Genomic DNA, 16688 nt, shown 5'->3' on the forward strand with positions numbered 1-16688 from the left:
ATGTTAGAATTTCTATATATATGGGATATATATGTTTGTATGTGTGTATTGTAATTAAGTAACGTAAGTAATTTTAGTTTATATAACTGGTATAAAGTGCACATACCGGTTCGTTCTTTTTCACGCTCCTGCGTACCCTCATTTGAGAAGTAGTAGGATACTTCACGAAAGCGCGAAAGATAACCCTCGGAATCGGTGTGCACATGTTCCAATAGTACGCGTATAATTTTGAAGAACGATGGTCGTTTTGAGGGGCGATGTTCCCAGCATTGCTGCATAATTTCATAAATTTTGTCTGGACAATTATCTGGGCGCTCCATAACTCCGCCCTCGATGACGAAACGCAATACTTGATCATTAGAATAACCCTGAAATGTATAAGTGTTAGGCATTTCAAAACAGTTGTTTATATATACTTACGGGATATGGCTGTGAAGCGAGTGTTACAATCTCCCAAAGTACTACACCATAACTGAAGACATCACTGGCAGTGGAATAGATGCCATCACGTAAACTTTCTGGCGGCATCCAACGTACTGGTAACAAACCTGTTTGAAGTTGTTTTAATTTATCAATTTTCTTTATTCTTCTTCTATTTTTTTCTTTCTATGCTAAAAGTTTTGCAAACATACCCTTATCGCCTTTTCGATAGTAATCTGTTTCATAAACGTCGCGAGTCATGCCGAAATCACCAATTTTCACTGTTAAATCAGCACCCACCATACAATTACGAGCTGCTAAATCGCGATGTACAAACTTTTTGGCTGATAGATAAGCCATACCATCTGCAATTTCTATGGCCATCTGCAGGAAACAAAGGTCAAATTTGTTTGCTTTGAAAAAAAATTAAAGAACTCACCTGGAAAACACGACTCAGGGGTGGTGGTTGCACGCCAGTTTCACGGTACCTGAAGGGCATTTCATCGCTTTGTACGCTATCAGGACGGTGTGCACGTAAGTATGATTTTAAGTCACCGAACTTCATCAACTCCATTACGACTAATGCAGGTTGGCCGACTGAGCAAACGCCGAGTAGCCGCACTACGTGATATGTATCGAATTGCTTCATAACACTGGCTTCGCTCAAGAAATTAATCCGTTCGCGATCGGTGGCATTTTCATTGACCGTCTTAATGGCACATGGTGTATCCTCGGTACCGTTTAAGCCTTTAAGTATACCTTCGTATACCATACCGAAAGAGCCTTGACCAAGTGGACTTAATTGTATAACGCGCTCTCGTTCTACCTCCCAGCCGTCCTGCACATATTGCAGGCTTATATAGTACGGATTGACGGTGGGAATGATTTTGATGTCGTTTGGAGGCGCGTATTTTCGCCGAACGTACCAATATACACCACCCATCAGAAAGATAATACCAATGACTCCAACACAAATGCCGGCAATCAAAGCTCCAGACCATTTTTCAGGCTACGATTTATTGTAAGAAGTTCAAGAGTTTTGAAATACAGTTATCGACGAAAGTTGTGCATTTTTACTTACCGGAATGTCAATATAGACGATTTCTGAATAAACACCATCGCCAGCCAATGAATTTGCGCGCACTCTAATACTGTAATTTCCGGTCGGTAATGGCATCGTGTAGCCATTTGTCAAATTGCGATAATTTACTTCAGTGATGCAACGTTTCTCCTCCACAGCATCCTGTTCGGATTTCTTGTAGGAAATCGTGTAAGACACCACATCGCCATTTGGATTCGCTGGTGGATCCCAATTTATGCGCACTTCACTTCGCGTTGTATTTGTTTGTACTAAAGCAACGCGCAAATTTTCGACCTTGTCCACACCCTCTGTAAGCAAAATCGTTACGTGTTATGGAAATAAATAATTTCATTATATAAATTTGCTTGTAAATATGTATATACGTACCCATTTTTTTAGTACGCACAAACCTCATGCGTATATCACTACATTCCTTCTCGGTGGCGCCCTCTTCGGGCTCACGACACGCTTCGACACCGATCGTATAGAAAGAGAAATGCTTAAGGTTTGTGAATTCATATTTAACAGTGTTGACGGACACATTTTGTACGAAGGTCTCATAAAATTGACCAGTTGCATCCATACGGTTGTCGCTATTGCCCGATGCATTTCTATTACCAAGTGTGGTTCGCTCAATTGGCGCCACCGTGGTTATAATGGTCGCATCCTCTTTGCTACCATCTTCAGATGTTGTCTTAAGTATAATATTTTCGAAATTATCGGGCGTAGCACGCATGTGGCGTACAAGAAAACTATCCTCGGGATCGCCCTCACTGCGTCGGCGTCGTCGTTTAGCATCCATTTCAGTGAGAGATATTTTGTTTTGTTCAACATTTTTCGGTTTAGGCTTTTTGGTATCGTTTGTGTGTCTGTAAAATTTAAAAATATGAATTAGCAGAGCGTTAGTTTGGGATTTTTCGTCTAAAAGTTATTTACTTGACATAAATGAAATTCTGCAGTGTATTCTCGAAATCAATGCCAGCCACAATTGTTGCCTCACTGGTATCTATATCGCTGTGATTTGGCGATTTCTCACCATCACATTTGCAATTGGCAGCGTTTGGCGGTTCCGTCACCCCACCAGGGCTATTCCGTGTAGGATCCTTTGTATCATCGTCTTTGTCTATTTGTGCAGCTATTTAATAAAGCATATTAAATTCGTATTATATATTATATAACACCAGTATATTGTTTAAAAGGCATATAAAATGTAAATATGTATAATTAACTTACGATCTTTGCAGTAGTTACGTGAATCCAAGACTTGACTACGTTTATCAAGAGTAGCATGTACGCGATAGACCGTTAGATTGCCTTGAGGATTCGCGGGTGGTGTCCATGTAATAGCCTGAGGAGAATTCGTTACAGTATTATTTAGTTGTTGGACTTACTTAATATGTGTTTTAGACACATGTGGTTCTACTCAATGTTTACGATATTACTTACGATTTTAGAGCTTGATATTGCGTAGGCGTTTAGGCTTTGTACGAATTTGGGTTGCGCAGATTTGGTTTTAAAATGATGTATATTACTTTGTGCGTTACGCTTCTCCGAAGATATGGTCCAAGTTTTAACATAATACGCGTACTGCGTGTATGGTTGCAGATTTACGAAGATATATTGGTTATCCTTGGTGGGATCACTTACAATCCAGCTATAATTACATATAATATAAAAAAAAACAACCATCAATATCTGCATGCCTAATGTACTTTGTAAACAACGTCTACAAGATAATGTCATAATAGCAATTCATTGCAAATTGGAGAATAACAACAGCAAACAGTAATTTCTAATTATTTCTTTGTATACAGGCGCTTTCTTAGTCTTACCCGTCGTCACAGATGCGCTGTGAATATTTGGTGGCATTTTTGTACTTATCCTCCATTAGAAAATACTGATAACCGATGAAGGTGCGATTATCATCAAATACCAGTGGATTCTCGATTTCCGCAACCGCCACACGACTCGACACCTTTGACACAGTAACATTCAACAATTCTGTGTTACCTAAAAATCAGATAAGCAGGTACTTAGTATAAGTAAGTATAGTTTTATTTTCGACAGATTAAAGTAGCTATCATTTAGTTTGTTATATAAGCACTCACATGACCCCTTATGTCCGTTGGAATCTGTGGCCACTTCATTTTTATCGAACGTTGCGTTTTCTCTCATCATCGGCAGCAATTTCTCAATCTCATTGTAACATAGCTTTGGATTGAAATGGAAGAAGACGCGTCCCCTCTCAATATGTACGGTACGATTATCGCCCCAAACTGATTCGAGATCATTATTCTCAAGCGCATAAATTGCAAATCTACATAAGATCACAATGAATGAATTCATATACAAAATATTTTTGAAGTTTGCCTGTGTACTTACTTGTTTTCACTGAGCTCAGTGCCATTAATACGCTTTAGGTGTTTGAAAAACGACAATGATGTCAACCCGTATGTACCTTGTACCTTTAGAAATGTGCTAATTTCTTGAATGGATGACAGACCGGATTCCAACTCTTCCATTAAGTGTTCTGGTAAGGAATTTATAACATTAATATGGTTTAAATGCAGGGATTTACGTGAGCGACTTACTTCCGCCACGCTTAATGCTTATGGTGAGGCCATTTTTAACAATGTGCGTGCAACCAGTAAAGTCCTTCGCGCGTTCCACACTATCGATGTGCGCCCCATCACACTTGTTCACGCAGTTGTCGCCGCATGCCTGGCACGTCGAGCCGATTTTGTTATATCCATTTGGGCAGCGAGTTGAGCACTTTCCGTCATAAGGCACAATAATCTGTGGTTTATTGTTTTCGAATTTCGTACCGATTCCAATACATTCCTCGGCTGTGAGGCAGCGACGATCCAAGTACTAAAGAATTTGGTGGCATGAAAGATGTCAGCATTAGCATTATTTAACTAATATTTCAACTGAGTAATTTGAACTTACGCTAAAGTAATTTGGGGGACATTTCTCGATGCAGGTGTTGTTGTAGATGGAGAAATCGCGGCAGCTGATACATTCGTCTAAGTTGTTGGGCGAACATCCGCCAAGGCAGTTCTCATTGCAGCAAGTGTTCTCGTCCACGCAATTATTTTTGCAGCGATCCGGGCAGACTGTAAGGTAAAATGTAAAGTATTTTTCATTTATACTGACTACAAATAAATGACTTACTCTTTTGGCACTTCTTATTGCTCCAACAACGTCTTTGTCCATCGAATTCCTTGCAGGCCAATTCTGTATCGACGCCATCTTCTCTGCCAGGCTTTGTGTCTCCCGGACATTTGGGACACTCAATCAGTTTGCTATTGTTCTGTCGCAGCAAATTAAACATTTAACAAACATTTTCGAAAAACAAACTCTATCATTAAATTCAAACTAACCTCGATTGTTATTTCTGCGTCACGGTTTACAATGCGCTTCCAAGCAATTGTCTTCACATAACAAAGTACGATATTGTTCTCAAGTCGGACACCACCACGTGATATGGTTGTTAGTTTGGAGAGGCCCAAGTCCTCCAGATGTGGATTGTAGTAGACAATGAGAGCATAACCTTCAAATAGTGTTGTACCACGTATGATGCTTAAATTCGGGAAGATTTGTGACAGCGATCGTAGATAGTGAACCCGATAAATGATGATGAATTCCGTGACTTCAGTTAGCAAAGGAAAGGTCTGTGTGAACTCCTGCGGATTGTGCTGATTCATGAGTGTTATGAGTAGGAAACCTTCTATGACCGTGCAATTGCGCAACTGATTCAATTCGCTGGGAGAGTTACGTATATCTAAGGAGCGGCATACTGTAAATATTAATGAAGATAAATGTTAATATTTTTTTGTTTAAATAAAATTTTGCAGCATACCTTAAACCTAAGAACCTAATATATTACATCGAAAAGGAAGCAGAGTATATGTAGACTAGTGGTAGTATTAGTGGATTCATGAGTTTAATCCATTGAAATCAAACCCAGTTTCACTGCAGCCATGTTATCATACTCGAGCTTATTAATAAATTCGGACTAAATTGGCAATGTAACTGAAAAAAGGAGATCCATGAAGAATTAATAAAGAATTAAACACACTCCGCGGCCTCTCTGTCGATCCATCAGTGTATCATAGCGTACTATAGATGCTTACAGCGTAGTCTTGCAATAGTGTACAAGAGATGCTCCAAGCTCCAGTCATTTGGAATGTAAGGAAACGAAAAGACAGATGAGTTAGCACACTCGGGGACAGCTGGGAACAAAATTTTCCAAAGCTGCCTCAGACTATTCAGCTCCTTCAAGGTTTAAAGCAATGGATCCTAGAGGAACACCTGAGATCTGGGAAAACTAACAACACAGTGCACACCGCAAAGTTACTTTGGGGTAGTGTTGATGGTGGACACAACAAAAAGCTTCTACTTCTAGTAGAAGGGAACTAGGGAAGGCAATATTGAAGGGGTCATCACAGTCATTATCTTTATAAAATTGGAAAAATAGTTTCGGCGAAATGCAGAGTATGCGCTGAGGATGATGAAATATGTTAAGGTTTACCAGCAGGGAGAACAATGGGCCTAATGATGGCTTAAGTGCTGTCGCATGCGGTCGGGCGCTTACGCGCTTCACTTTTCCAGCCACTAACCAACCAACGAACGCAAGTTTCGTGAGAGCTGCTAAAATTTCAATTTTGCTCAGCCAAATGAGCATGCTCTCTTTACTTCTTAAATTTATTTCTAAAATATTTATGCACCACACGTGCTAAGCCCCTGATTAAATATGAGGTTCTCGAGGCGGCCGCCAAAAGTGCGTTTATTTAAAGCAACTTCGTACGTATGACATTTGCATACGTTATGAATTTGTGGGAAAGGTGCTCATCGCAGTCTAGCCAGTTACCCACTCCAAACAATTAACCGGTATTTGCGTTGTAATAGCTTTGGCGGTATGTATAGTGTATGCGGAGCTCTGAGACTCTACTTGCACATCACGTTTGTGTTTGCATGTTTGACAATTGAAAACACTTGTCGTAAGTTTGTAACTTTTGCGAAGTATACATTTTTTACAACGCATCTTATATTTTTATAAAAAAAAGCAGAAAGCGCAAAATTTCTCAATGGAGGTTTTTCAACTGGGAAAAAAGGTTCAAAGTAAGTATAGAAAAGATGTCTCGCGCAACGGGCAACACTCTAAACATCTATAAGACTATATCTTTTTAAGTTGCCGGAACTCTGCAGTAAATTTCAAGCTAAGGTCTTTGCTATTGCGAAAGCTGCGCAGTCAACATCTACGTGGACAGCCAAGCAGCAATCAAGGCAGTAACCTCGTATCACATATCGGCCAGAAGTGCCTTGGGAAGCAGGGTGGCAGTGGAAAGTGTTGCCAGAAGCAAGCAACTTCATTTCTACAAATACCATAGAGGGCAATGAAATAGTGGACGAGATCACCAAAAATGGTGTACCGCTAACATCCGAAAACGTGATCAACATTGGGAAACCCATGCATTGTCTATACGACGAACTTGACAAAAGCATGACAAAGAAAATCAAAACCCGTTGAAACGAGCTACAAGGGTGGAAAACTGTAAAAGTCATGTGCAAATTGGTAGATAAGAAATATACAAAATTCCTATTGGCACTCGATAGAAGAGATTGTAGGAATATGATGGTAATACTAACTGGTTACAGTTTGGAGGCGACACACGTCCGCAGGTTGGGCTGACCGAACGAGAAGATTACAGGAAATACCTGGAGCAGGGCACCAGGTAAACAATGGATCATCTCTTTTGCACTTCTCCCGCATTGGCAAGACTACGCTGTAAGCATGTGAGGTCCCCACGGTATGATACACTGGAGGAGGTATCGATAGTGAGGCCGCAGAAATTCGCGTCAAACCACGGGCATACTAAAAGATGACAACTCCTCTTGGACTTAGCGCTTGAACTCCTTCTGGTATTGTAAATTACCAAACTGGTTTATGCTTGGCTTATTGGCCTACCATGTTAACCTAACCTATAAAAAAAAACAATCTATCGTATAGCCACCATCAGCCTACCTTTTTCCAGTACTAATAAGCTACTTGCTAACAAATGTAAATGCAGCGAACGTTCCATAAAAACCAAATAAAAATCATTGAATCGGAAATTTCGATTTCCATAATTGATAAACAGACACGCATTAAAATTCACACTTACATACATACTTATGTATAAGTGATTGACACAAGTACTAATTTTTCATTGTAATTTTAACGAATGAATGAATTAATACGTTGAAGAATTTGAGGAATTTCGATAATTGACGGCTATTTTGGCCACACGGCGCTTACCAATTAATAGTTGGGAATTCTCAGTAATAAAGGAAGTGACGTGAATACGTGAGTGGCATAAAAAAAAATGAAACAGTCATAATTCATTTTAAAGGTGTAGCAATCATAGTTGCGGTCATCGTCAACACTTTTTTTTTATAAATTTTTACACGAGTTTAATTCAATTGGCAAACATACTGGATTGCCGTTTTATTTGACAATTTCTCAGCGTCCTTACATCAATGCGCACACATTCACCGCTGATAGCTGCATTTACTGTCATCAATAGCTATCGCTGCAGCAGAAATGCCACCGGCTCCGACCAGCAGATGTGTGATTCAATCAAATCAAGTGTAAGTAATCAAAATGCAAGCAGGTGACGAGTTCTCATGAGTTCGCTGGCCAGCTAATGCGTTTGCTCTGCTGCTTTTATATTTTCGAAATGTTGCAACAACAATTGAAATGCCGTTTTGTACGCCAATTGCAGTGCTGTCGACTCGTCTGGCGAACTGTAGCTTTTCGAAAAGTTATGGCTTTTGGCTAGTTGATAGGTTTTGCTACTGTGCAGAAGCACTTTTTTGCTGTGCACACAGCGAAGGCCGCAGGATTTTGCAAATTTCATCGCTTATGAGCATGTTTATGCTCGCAGTTAATTATTGAAAGCAGAGAGTGTGCTTTTCCGAAGAACATTTCGAGTGTCCACTGCAGTTGCTGTCGCGTTTATTGTCACAAACTAAGTGCGCAAAAAATTAAACCTTTTAAAAATAGCGCTTCTTCCAATCATCGAAACATCGAATCGAGTTTGAAAGGTTTTTGGGATAGGTCTTAACTCTTTCAGTAATTTTCATCTACATTGTAAAATGACGGCCTTTTTAGGTTCTTTACCATATATATTTGGAAATATCAAAAAGTCACACCGAGCGATGTCTTGTGAATATGTAGGCTGGGGCAACGTTACAGTATTGCTTTTGGTCCAGAATTCACGAACAAGCAACGAAGTGTTAGCTTTTAACAAATGAAAATTATCATACAAACACGATTAGCTCTGAAAAAAATATTTGAGATTGATAAAAGAAGTTCGAGCTGAAGCAAGAAACTTTTCTACTTTCCTTTAGATTAATTTTTCTGTTATAGAGTTACATGGTTTTCCTCGGGTAAAAAATAGCCTTTTTTTAACAATTTTTTCTCATATAAAAAATTAAATATTTTATTAGAATTTTTTATTGTTACAAACACACACTATTAACAAAGAAATTTTGAAGTTTTTGGGGAAAAAAAATTTAACTTGGCCATTGCGACGCCATTTCCGGTGCCCCTTGGAAAAACGATGCGACCGCGTTGGCTGAACAACTCCTTACAGGATCATCTAAACTGAAAACATATGTGCTTTAGTTAACCATAACTTTAACATAGAACTTGGACTAAGGAAAAAAACTGAAAATTGGAGTTTTGGCAGACATTTTTACAAATTTCACACCTTTTTTTTCAAATAGTTGTAATCAACAAAGATTCTTCGTTCAAGTCTTTAAGAATAGTATCTCAAAAACCTGTGTAAAATTTCATGTTTAGTTCTCGAGAAATCTTGTCAACCGACTTCGAAAACACAGTTTCCAGTAAAACGCGTTTAAAGGCGGCGCACTTAGCCCTAGCTAACCTCGAGCGCACAGGTTATCAAGGCTGTATCTCTGAAATTTTTACTCGGAACAACTTGAAAATTTAAGCCAATATTCTAGTGGTGTTGTAGAACTTAATAAGATAATAAAAAAAATAGATTTTTTAAAACCCGTAAAACCATTTAACCCCTTAAGAAAGTCTCTCCAAGTATGTGCGCTTAATTTGAACGGGTAGGCCTTTCGTCATACAGTTTTCGTAGCGAACTTAATATAAGTACTATGTTCAGGCTATAAAACATGTATTCTAGATATCATTGTAACCGTTGAGTAACGCTTTACAGCACTCTATGGAAGTGTTCATATTTGCATCTAAATTCATTCGATTACTTTTACTTTTTGTGCTTTGAGAAACGTTCTTTTTAATCATACAAAGAGGCCAAATGGCGAGATAAAAAATAAATAAATAAATCATTAGAAGTGAGTTTTACATATAGAGGCCTTCTGCCTATATATTTCTAACAATAATACACCGTGGCGGATGAGTGATGTCATGAACAGTAATCAGTACAAAGTAACAAAGCATATGTGGACTTATGAAACTTAAGCCGTACTAAGTATTAGTTGCTTTTACCACTAATTATGAAAACAGTTGAGTTTAAGATATCTAAGATAAACGATATAGGTAAATAAGTGCGTAGCATGGTTTTCATTTAGACTCGGCATTCATAATAGAAATATGTACTATGTAATGATCAATTTGCTTTCATGGCCAACATTTTCAAATTATTAATGATTTTTGTTTCTGAAATACATGCAATGTATGCGTACGTCCGCTAAGCTCTGCATGGCTTTCTGGTGTTAGCTATTTTGTTTTTAATTTTCGTCATTGCCCCGATGTCGACGATCGCGTTTGTTTATTTTTTACTGCCGCTTTTGCTATTTTTATGCGGATTTGTGTTGATTTATAAATAGAAATATCTCGTAATAGAAACGAGAGCAACAACAAACACAATTGTATATTAACAACAGCATAAAAAAGTAAATTTAAAAACAAAAGTTTATTTACGCACACGCAGCTTGTGCCTACACACACACACACACACACACACACACACACACAAATTCGCACGTATGGCGCAAGGAAAATCGTTATTAAATAGTTGAATTTGCGCACTTAGAAAGTGTGTACTATGTAGACATATGTATGTAAGTATGCCGATAAAGTGTGCTACACATGTCGATGAATATTGGATATTTTCGAAGAAAAAAATTGAACAACTTTGTTTTGGAAAAAATAACAAAAAAAAGTAGGTGTGAGAAACATGTGTGAGCGCGTAAGCGGAATACCAACTCTAGAAGAGCTTGAAACCATAAAGTTTTGAAAATGTTACAAAAGAGTAAATGATTTTTTTCTTTGAGATAATGCCGCTAACAGATATTGACCTAAAAAAATATCCCTTTTTTCACAAATTTAAAAAAAACATCATTATTATTGCTTTCAAAATAGACGACTTCTAAGCCAATACAAGCATGCCAATGCTTAATTCAATTTCACTTCTTAACTACCTCGCCTAGAATGGCCTTTAATGCCATTAGAGCCTTCAGCGAATTTGTTTCGGCTCTTCTTTGGAGCGTTGGACAGTTTCGACGTCATTACCCCACTTCTCGTCATCAGTAATGTTGTGTTCTCAGCTACGTTGTCAAGCATCTCTTTTGCGATCTCTACACGACGTTGTTTTCCCAAAAGCTTCAGGTCTTTTGGTACAATTCTAGCAATGACACGCTTCAAACTCAAAACAATAACCAAAATATGCTGAGTCGAACTATAAGATATGCTTAGATCTTCTGCTATCTTCTCTCTTGTGCCAACACAACAATTTTCAAGTACTGTTTTTTTAACTTTTTCGATGTCATAATCATCATAAACAGAGATTAGCGCATCTTTAGAATAGAACACCAATATTCAGAAATATTTGTGTTATAAGTACATATGGTCACCTAAAATGTAAAATAAATTAACATCACTTTTCATAAGTTACCAATCATATTGAAACAAATTTGAGTTTTTGTTATAAAATGGTTACATATTGGTTATATATTGGTTATATATTAGTTATATCTTAAAGCGGAAGCTGAAAATTTTATGCTACATATTTCTTTTGATAATACGTTGTTTTGCATTTTAGGTGACGAAATGTATGTGACGCATGTATGTATATATGAATGCATCTTAGTGATTAAAGGCGGAGAGTATTTGCTGACAAATTACCTGTTGAGTGGTGTAGTACTTGCATTCAAACGTTGACAATTATTTATTTTGATTTTCTGTTTAAATTTGTAAGCATCTAAAACGCTATCGATTACTATGAAAAAATCTTGAAATATTTATAACAATCTAGTACAATATTTTCTTAAATGATTATCTCAAGAGTCACGAGCTATTTCATAATGATTGACGCTCAGGTCCTTGAAGTCACATTTATATTCATTTATTTATTCTCTGATATAGATTTGTAAATGTATTTATGAAATTTATGACATCCCTCCTCGACTCATCGGTTGAAGGGAAAACAAATATTTACAATTATTTTTGAATGAATAATAATAAATGGCTCACAAAGCAGAAGTCAATGTTCGAGTGAGTAATCGTGAAACAATTGCAAATATATACGAATACATACATACACATGTATGTACGTAGTACATACATACGAGAATGTGCTTATAAGGTATAAAGTGTTTAGTTCATTCATCAATTGCATGCCTCTTGTAGTAATCTTACTCATATAAATATATTTACGATAAGTGTTTATTTATAACTATTCGATGGAAATCGCAAATATTTCTTCACTGGCGCCATTAGCTAAGTTAGGTGTTTAAAATAAACAGAAAAAGTAATTTTTTTAATTAAAAAGTCCAAATTCCCATCACCTAGTAGATTGCGGTGTAATGCGGTTAACTTCGCGCACTATCTTTATGACGGGACTTGATTTTTTTAAACTTTGGCGACTAGTCGACCACTTGTAAATACAAACATTTAATGGAGTTATGACGCCAGCGGCATAATGGTATACTTATATACATATAAATTAGGGTGAGTCAGAAAAAATAACATCGCTACAAAAATTACTCACAGTATGAGCGCTTTATTGTAACAGAAAAGTCCTCCGTCTTTTTGCTATCTATTCCTTTCTTAAAATCAAAAAATTCAAATCTCTTACCAACTACGAGTACATACTTGAAAATACATGTTTCATATACTATTCTATGAGAAATTGTATGCTCAACAAAAAAGTCTCCTAAGATATACTTTAACAAAGAACTTTTTCAAAAAAGATTAACGGATAAAGTTTGATTAATTTAAGAAATTTTTTTATTCTTATGAATCTATAATTCACAGAAAAAATCATTAGAAATCGGAAATATCATTGTTTTGTAGGAATTTTGCTGCTCTACAAGACGAAGGGTTTTCTCGTTACAATCAAGAGCTCATATGTACGTGGAGAGACTTTCTTAGTGTTGTCGAAGAACATATTTTTAAGAGTACAGAGTGAAAAATAAAATTGGCCCACCTTAATATACATATATATGTACATGCATATGACTGAATACCCTCTAGTCGTTTGGAATTATACTTATCAGTTTAAAAATAAACATTGTTGTTTGAAATCCAACTAGAGAGAAAAACCTCTGCTATCTTTCGCATTAGTTCTAAAGTAGTTTATAACTAATTGATTTGAAGCATGAATACTAGCAATCGCAGTATGGAACACTTTTCCCGTTTACAACTTGAAGGTTTTGGCAAATTGTCGACATACGCTTTTGCGGTGAACTCTTTGGAAGAGGATACTGAGAAGAGATCACGGTCTGCAAATTATAAGCTTTCCAGAGTACGATCAACTCGCTGCTTTTTCCTTTTCCTCGCCGATTGCTAAATTACGAGTTGCCTTAACAAAAACTTCCATAACTACATAAAGGCATGAAATATATTCAGAGCTATGTACAATGTTTGTACATATTTATATAGAGAGTGCGCAATGAAAAAATCTCTGTATGGAGAGCAAAGCAGACTAAAACGAGAGAGTATTTGCGATGACAATGCAAACGCGAATATACGTGGAATGTTTATTCGCTGCAATATGATGCACCAGTCGCAATGTTTTATTGTTTCCGGTTGAATGTCTCAACGACTGAGCTCAGCAATATTACTTGGCGATTGTTTTTTGTAAATACAAATACTATACTCGTATTGTACTCACAATTATTGTATTAAATGACAATTATAATAATAACAACATGGTGTTGTAAAAAATGCCGCTTGGCGCCACACCATGAAAGTCACATAAACAACAACAAAATTACCATAGTCATCACAACAAAGCTTAAGCAATAAGTGATTATTTTCAGTAACTAGATATACTAGATGGAGGATGGAGTCATGTGTATAAGTTCACGCAAGTGAAGAAAGTTCTCTGATCGCCATTCACTTGGGAGTGGCCAGAAACGATTCTTTTACATATGGCTCAAGCAGCTCACGACTTCCGGTCTTTGACCAAGTATCCTCTGGGTAGCCCAAGAACATCCGTTTGAAGGCGAGCTAAAGTAAGAAGGAGAAACTTCCCCTACATAGGGTTGTGCGCTGGGTTTGGGACCGGCCACGTAAAAAAACACCCCCAATAAAAATTAGCAATCAGCCTCGGAGGAGAAACCTCCCTTTTGATTAGGGAAATGTGGTACAGCATTTCAAACTCCTTACGTACAGCTGCAACCGAAACCATTGGTTTTCGGAAAGTGCAAAAGAACAGCTGGTACGACGAGGAGTGCCGTGTCGCAGCGGAGAGAAAACAGGCTGCCAACCTCGCAACGTTACGATCGACCACAACACGTGAGGGATGGGATAGATACCGAGAGTTGAAGAGGGAAGCGAGACGCATTTGCAGAAAGAAAAAGAAAGAGGCCGAAATGCGTGAGTACGAAGAGATTGATATGCTGGCCGACAGGGGTAATGCTCAAAAATTCAAATCAACAACTGACCGGTTATTCACTATGCGCCAAATATTGGAAAAAACCCGTGAAAGGAGAATCGACACACACCACCTCTTCGTCGATTTTAAAAACAGCTTTCGACAGCACGAAAAGGAGCTGCCTTTATGCCGCGATGTCTGGATTTGGTATCCCCGTAAAACTAATATGGCTGTGTAAACTGGCGACAATATCAAAAGCTCCGCCAGGATCAGGAAGGAACTCTCCGAGCCGTTCGATACCAAAGGAGGTTTCAGACAAGGTGTATCCCTATCGTGCGACTTCTTCAACCTATTGCTGGAGAAAATAATTCGAGCTGCAGAACTTAATCGAGCAGGTAAAATCTTTTATAAGAGCTGCTGGCGTATGCCGATGATATTGATATCATCATATTATATGTAAATTTTCTCTCACAATTGACTTTTTTGCATGCCTCTATCGCACTTTACTACGCTCCAATATTGCTGGGGGGTTTTTGCGAACGCTCTGTATAGTAACTCGACAGACTCCATGTAAAGGTAAGGAATTTCGGACTGCTACTGACGAGCGAAATAAAGCGTGTTTTTATGCGGGTAGTTCCAATAAATTTCAGCCGTTAAACCCAATTTTTGAGCACTTTTTGCAGCAATTGGGGACGTATGTATGTCAGCAATCACACGCCGCATATTCTCTTCCCTGCACTTCCTTCGGATATTATTTTCTGAAATATTTCAATAAAAAGAAGTCATTTGGTCCCAAGTCAGGACTATGCGGTGGAAGACTTATCAAATCGAAGTTTTGAGTGCTCAAAAATGCAGTTGTTTCAGTCTATGTGTGAGAGCTCGCATTGTTGTGGTGAAGAGTGACCTGTCTTCGGCGATTGTTTTTCTTGATATCTTGAAAGATAACTGACAAGCAAATGCTTGTGTACCCCCTTAGAATTTACTGTGCTGTATTCTTCTAGTGGTATGGTTGCGATATGTCCAGATTTTCTGAAAAGTAGGAAACTGCGAACAACTTTTGTTGGATTTGGGTTACCTGGAAACACCTATCTAGTCGACCCCTGTTCTGTTTTTAACATTTCTCTCAACTAATCGACACAAGCCTTTTTTGGAGCTATTGCGAATTGTATGGGATCCAATGTGAACAAATTTTTCTTACAGCAAAATGTTCATATAATAGTTGTTTTATTCTCACGTTAGGTCACATGACTATTTTGCCATATCAGTTTGCGCACAGCATCAATAGTTTCCGGAAGAACAACTGATTTTGGACGACCTTCCCGAAATTCGTCTTGGAGTGGTCTACCTTTTTGAATTTTAAATTCACCATACAATCGATAAACACTCGTCTTTGACGGAGCTTCGCCGCCAAGATTTGAATTAAGTTTATCGATGCACTGCTGTTGGGTTAATCCACGTCGAAAGTTTTTTGCCGAGATGAATATTTTAAGTTACTGTAAACAACACAAATAGCACTCGTATGTCAAAACGTTCTGAGTATGTATACCATAAATAATGTAAAATTTTACGATAAAGTTGTGAGTTGCCAGATTACACCATTAGGGTAGTCAAATCCCGAAATATAAACGACAATCTACGTTATGCGCTCACCAAAAATTTCCTTCAATAAATTGATTGCTTCGTTCTTGATTATATCAAAAATCTATCATATCAGCAGCCTTCAATTCAGACACGAAAAAGTCACTAGGTTTGGATCTGCGAAAAAACAAAATGGAAAACAAAAATGGTCGCGCGACTCGAACCATTATTTTGATAATAGATTTGCACGATTAACAACTGTTGTTCCGATGTAAGTCTGCTTATTATGAAAAGGCAAACCAAACTTAAATCAAATAACAACTGTCAAAAAGACCAACTGCAAAAAAGCAATGCTTCATTGAAAACCACAAATCCAAAAAACACCATTTAGCGATACATTTGTAGATCGAACCCAATTGCCATATTTGAGCTGTTGCGGGCTATTGGATGACAATGCGGAATTCAGTCTTGTTCCATATTTCGGATGGGGAATTTGCACTTCCTTCGGATATTATTTTCTGGAATATTTCAAATTTCCTTCGATTTCGTATCCCTCTCATAATTTTTTGTATTAGTGACATGCACATACGCAATAATTCCATTCACTGATGTTAACCTGATGTCCACATTTGTATGTATCATACTCATATAAATGTATATAGTCTGTATGTATCTTTGTAAATGCTTTCACACTTGTGCTTTTGTTGTATTCGCATGAATAAAATTGTCTCTTTGGAGCAGCAGTGGAGCAG

General features: G+C 37.7%; 1 protein-coding gene across 4 annotated transcripts in view; it reads right to left on the reverse strand.

Moving 5' to 3' along the window:
• The window catches only part of LOC126767816 (insulin-like receptor), a 141396-nt gene that overhangs the window by 6146 nt on the left and 118562 nt on the right, over positions 1 to 16688 (reverse strand). For all 4 annotated transcript variants that reach the window (XR_007669160.1, XM_050485462.1, XM_050485463.1 and 1 more), the window contains 16 exons: positions 4885 to 5300; positions 4676 to 4814; positions 4451 to 4617; positions 4093 to 4372; positions 3884 to 4031; positions 3610 to 3818; positions 3334 to 3511; positions 2948 to 3155; positions 2735 to 2849; positions 2438 to 2636; positions 1889 to 2370; positions 1502 to 1809; positions 860 to 1429; positions 633 to 804; positions 421 to 548; positions 107 to 368 (listed from right to left, as the gene is read on the reverse strand). Coding sequence is in view for 3 of the 4 variants with exons in the window: in XM_050485462.1 (XP_050341419.1) it covers positions 107 to 368; positions 421 to 548; positions 633 to 804; positions 860 to 1429; positions 1502 to 1809; positions 1889 to 2370; positions 2438 to 2636; positions 2735 to 2849; positions 2948 to 3155; positions 3334 to 3511; positions 3610 to 3818; positions 3884 to 4031; positions 4093 to 4372; positions 4451 to 4617; positions 4676 to 4814; positions 4885 to 5300 (3981 nt within the window). In the remaining variant the exon portion in view is untranslated. The remainder of the gene's footprint in view (positions 1 to 106; positions 369 to 420; positions 549 to 632; positions 805 to 859; positions 1430 to 1501; positions 1810 to 1888; positions 2371 to 2437; positions 2637 to 2734; positions 2850 to 2947; positions 3156 to 3333; positions 3512 to 3609; positions 3819 to 3883; positions 4032 to 4092; positions 4373 to 4450; positions 4618 to 4675; positions 4815 to 4884; positions 5301 to 16688) is intronic.

The sequence above is a fragment of the Bactrocera neohumeralis genome, chromosome 2 (genome assembly GCF_024586455.1).
Source record: "Bactrocera neohumeralis isolate Rockhampton chromosome 2, APGP_CSIRO_Bneo_wtdbg2-racon-allhic-juicebox.fasta_v2, whole genome shotgun sequence".
In the NCBI taxonomy this organism is placed as follows: domain Eukaryota; kingdom Metazoa; phylum Arthropoda; class Insecta; order Diptera; family Tephritidae; genus Bactrocera; species Bactrocera neohumeralis.